Genomic DNA, 5,000 nt, shown 5'->3' with positions numbered 1-5,000 from the left:
CTAGTATTTATTTATGGTTTGTTGGTTAAGCGAAACAAAACTAGCACTGCATATTTAACAACAAACACCATCGAGACACGCACACACAAAAAATATATATAACGATAAAAAAGGAACAAGACTATCGCAAAGGTGAAGGTGATACACACAAATATACTGATTGCTACCATTCAACGTATGCAAATAAGGAAGAATTTTAGCTTAAAAAACTTTATATGGGTTCATTCATGGCAAGAATAAGTCTCAACTTCACAAAACCGGATTTAATTTAATAAACTGAAATTAAATTATACAAGAAAATGAATGAGAATGTCATAACTGTTGTTGGGTCATACGAATTCTGAAAAGTATTCTTAAAATCTCACAGCCATCTCAGCCTAGAAAAGCTGTTGATTAGATCAGGGATCCACTTCAATATTTTTTTTTTCTTTCATGCCACAACAAACTTCGACTTTGTTTATAATTCGGAATAATTTCGGGGCTGCTGAATTTCCTTATAAATGCATTTAGCTACACAATTAAACACACACACACACCATATATATACGTATATATATATATATATATATATATATATATATATATATATATATATAATGGAGGATGGAACTATGAGGTGATACACTTTCGGTTTCAAACATATCTCTTTGGATGAGGTTACCAACTCCATGAGGTGTGGCTTATATACCTACAGCGTTTTTCAGTCTTGGTCCCAATTACATCACGCCACTAGAAATCAAATCTACTACACCCAATAAAGCTACAAAAAATATATATAATTTCCTGTAACAGGAACCTTAACCTAACGAAAACTCTTTAAAAGCAAAATCATGAGCACAGCGAACGACCCACCGGTAACTCTGCCGATAAACAGAAACATATAAGGCCAATATAAAGTCAATGGGTTCTACAATTATAAGAAAAATAAATTACTGGTCTATGTGCTTACTGAAGCAATGCGAAACCCGTTCTTCAAGATCAAGTTCTTTCGTGGGCGTCATATCTCGAGCCAAGGTAGAAGTAGAAGGGAAGAAAAGAGAAATAACGTTATCTTTTCTCTATAATTATCATCAACGGGTTCGCTGAAAATTTCCCTAAGTCTCAAAGCATTTTAAGATTTTTTGCCCTTTAAACTTCGCTGGCATTTACTTAAGGTAGCCAACATCGAGGGTGGATATAAATGGGTCGGATAAGCTCAGCCCAGCAATTATTAAAAGAAGTTAGAACCTTTCTTACATGTTTCTTTAAAGTTAAAACTGAGCAGAAAATTTCCACAGATTTGACTGTTTCCCATAAATCTCTACTTAAATATGTATATGCATATATAAACATATTTATTATATATGTGTATATATGTGTGGGCGCGTGCGTGGGTGTAAATGTATGTGAGAGCCTCATGTAAACAGAGGACCTGGAAACTACAAATGAGAACGGAGCTATCTCAGCAGTTTCAGTCAAAACACACGGAGCCTTTCTTGGCCTAAGAATTGAAAGCTTGCAGCCGGAAATAGAGATGGACATGTGGTTAAACGTTAAATTGTCAAGTCTAAACCAAGATCATTACTATGGATTTTGTCTCTGTTCACTCTTCAATATTTTCGCACAATCGATCTTGAATCTTTCTGCAATCTTCAAGTTCATCTTTCCAACCGAATAATTTCCCGACCCAGATTCGCCAGCAGAATATTACACCAATGTTTACAGTGACCACGTGACTTACACGTCAGGTACTGCTTTTATTTTATTTCACATGGCCCAAAGTACAACCTAACAAATTATAAGTTAGAAAACACTACCTAACGTCAAACGTGGAACTCTCTGGTTCCGTTAAAATTTTATTTGTATCTAGGTATCAACATTCTATTAATCAATTCTTGCTTTTGGCGGTAGGGGTTGGAGTGAGGGGGGGGGGGGGGGGGAGGGGGGGGGGGCGGATCACGAGTCGTTACTGTTCTAGATATGGGATAATTCTGCTATTGCCTCTGTCAGCGTTCGCAAAAATGGACATCGTGCCTACAGATTCTAAGAAGGATTTGGTTTACAATAATTCCTCCCCAATCCTCTTGTATGGATTCACCCCAAAATTAAAAAATTCCTTAAATGCACGAGCGATGTTAATTTCTCCTTCGCCCGCGGGAAATGCACATAATTTCCAATTTCAGCTTTCAGACGAACGCTGGGACAATCCCCTCGTTCAGGATCAGCCTCCATCTTCTTCTTCTTCTTCTTCTTCTTCTTCTTCTTCTTCTTCTCCATTCTTTTCTTTTTCATGCCATGGTTGGGTTAGCTATAAGGTTGTTAGGTTGTTAGCAATATCAGCTGATGTATAAAAACTTCCAAAAAATGATTGTAAAAACAAGGTTTGATATTGTCATATATTAAAAGAGACAGTAAGAGAGAGCGAGAAAGAACACTTTCAAATAAATAAAACGGCAACGCTGGTTCTACTGCCTAGCTAAAAAATAAAGAGTAAAAATTATATTTTTATAGAAGCATGGCAAAAGCCTCACCCGTAAAGCACGCCTTGCGTCAGCCCTAAACGTGAGAGCAGGAAGGGTATATCATGAATGCGAGAAAAAAAAAAAGAAATATGAAGATACAATAGAAAAAATGAAACGTGACCCCCCCCCCAAAAAAAAATGAAAAAAAAAAATAAAAAATAAAAGTAATTTTGAGAGTGGAAACTACAATTGCATCTAAACCCGGATGAGATAAATTCTTATCCCGTGATGTTCGAAAGACGGTTGTCGAACTGTCGACACCACGATCCCAGAATTACAAAAACCCAGCTTGGTGAGACATGGTTATTACCACCTTGCAATAAGGCCATGAGTAAACCTTCATTTACATATTTTCAAGCACAGTCAGCATAGTCCTAACCAGATTTTATATTTTTTTTCATCTGAGTGAATGGGAATGCTTATTTTATGACTGCTATTATGTGTTATATACGAGTAGTATATTGATCAGGTTTTGACATTTCTGACTTTTATCTTTTGTCATTTCGTGTATAGAACTTATTAACAATTTCATCGGCGTCACTGACCATGGGGCACGATAGTCAGAGGAGAGATGCTAAATTGGCCTCCCAGCCATTTTATTCCATTTTCTATAATATTTAGGGTCTTATTGCAGTCACTCCTTCGCCCCACCCAAAGCGACCTGTTGTCGTGAATAGTTTAACAGAGCTTTATTTAGAAAGATTGGGATGCCATACTTAATGTGATCTCTCTAATATAGATGTCTATATACCTTTCACCATTAAATAAAAAAATGCTAAGTCTCTTGGTACATAAAAAGCAGTCTTTGCCCATAGCACAGTTCATCCTGGCCGTTTTATTCTGTCTTAAGATTGATAAAAAATAGAGAGAGAGAGAGAGAGAGAGAGAGAGAGAGAGAGAGAGAGAGATAAACTGGTCTGACCAGCTTCCATGGGCCTAATCGCTTCCCGCTATTCTGGCTTTAGAAAATATCGGTCGTTTTCTTTTCGTTTTAATGGAGTGGCCCTTGGGAGGCAACGCAGTATCCGTTTTCTACTGCATGCTACATGATTCCCATTTTCTTTAGTAACTACGCTACAAGACTGGCGCCTTAATATTTAGGTAATTCATAGAAGCAACAGCACGTGCTCTCACAAGGCCAGCTTTATATAACAACAAGAATAATGCATTGTGATTCTGGCCTCCCCCTGAATAATACCATAAACGAACTGAAGAATTATAGTCGAGTGCTACAGAGAGAATATGTGAGATGTGTCAGTAGTCAGTACTGTCCACATGGAAAACAAAACTGAAAAGATTCCAGTTTCTGATGAGACGATTCTTGTTATATAAATAAATAAATAAATGTTTTTTTTTTTTTGGTATTAACAAATGATGGAAATTATGATGGAAAATGATCTCATTATCGGTGTCTGTATTTAAATATCTGAGTGTTGCTTGATCTTCTCATTATCATTTAATTTATAATGAGCTAATACTTGTAATAAAGTGATAAATTGGACGACTTTAATTTTAATATGTTGTAAAATAATAATTGCTTAAAGAAATCATCTAATAACTTGACCAGTTTCTGCAAGATAAACCATTTTTATTTACCTGTCTCTTCAAATATATTAAACTTTTTTTATAGTTTACTGTCAATCTTTTGTCTCCATTCTTTCTCTTAAACTATTCCTTCATCCGACTTTACACTTGTAGTTATTAATTTATCCTCTTACCTTGACATTTGTTTCTATTCATTATTGATATTTTCGTTGATAATTTCAAGGCTAAAATACCTCTGATCTCCTAATATTCAACATTCTTCCTAAGAGTCTTTCAAAATATACTGCTCTTATTAACTCTCTCTCTCTCTCGCACTCTTTCTCTAATTATTTTTACTTCTTTAATTTAGTTTCTTAGACACAATCATCATCTCTTTTATCAGTTAAATGCACTGCTTTCCTTATCATATCTGCTACCAATATCTTTATTCTTATGTTATCCAACTTTGATTTCTTCCTCTTTCTCCCCACATTTACCTCACATTTCACAACCTTTCGCAGATATTTAGTCATTAACCTGCAGCTCCGTTCTCTGTTATTTACACTTGCATCAAAATCTTCCTTCTGCTCTTTTGCATTTACCTTGAAAATCATATCTATTCCTTGTGAAGTTTCTTGTTTAAATTCCATCCTTCCCACACGCAGTCCTCAGTAGGCTTTCCATCCTTCCGCTCAAACATTTCAGAAAAACAAGTTTCTTTCTTGCATTTTAAAAATCTCAGCTTCTCCTTCGAACTTGGCTAACATTTTTCATGATCTGCTTCCATTACCTTAAAGTACCACGTTTCTAAAGCAATCATCTTTATTTCCTCTATCCTAACTCGATTAATTTCCTTCCTAATTTTTTTCATTCACTCACTGACCCGATTCTCTTTCCAACGATCCCTTACTGACAGTTCTTTCGTTTTTTTTTTTTTTTTTACTCCTTCCAAAATCCTTCGTCTCCGACTAGCTG

The 5,000-nt window shown here is 35.6% G+C and overlaps 1 protein-coding gene across 4 annotated transcripts in view; it reads left to right on the top strand.

The window, feature by feature from the left end:
- The window catches only part of LOC135221774 (proton channel OtopLc-like), a 294,159-nt gene that overhangs the window by 147,369 nt on the left and 141,790 nt on the right, over positions 1-5,000 (top strand). For 2 of the 4 annotated variants that reach the window (XM_064259600.1, XM_064259593.1), the window contains exon 2: positions 4,998-5,000. This exon is cut by the window's right edge and continues 63 nt beyond it. The exons of the other annotated variants lie outside the window; for them this stretch is intronic. In XM_064259600.1, the coding sequence (XP_064115670.1) occupies positions 4,998-5,000 (3 nt within the window). The remainder of the gene's footprint in view (positions 1-4,997) is intronic. 4 annotated transcript variants of the gene reach the window in all.

Source organism: Macrobrachium nipponense, chromosome 3 (genome assembly GCF_015104395.2).
Source record: "Macrobrachium nipponense isolate FS-2020 chromosome 3, ASM1510439v2, whole genome shotgun sequence".
NCBI classification, from domain to species: domain Eukaryota; kingdom Metazoa; phylum Arthropoda; class Malacostraca; order Decapoda; family Palaemonidae; genus Macrobrachium; species Macrobrachium nipponense.
This window is presented reverse-complemented; position numbering and strand designations above follow the sequence as displayed.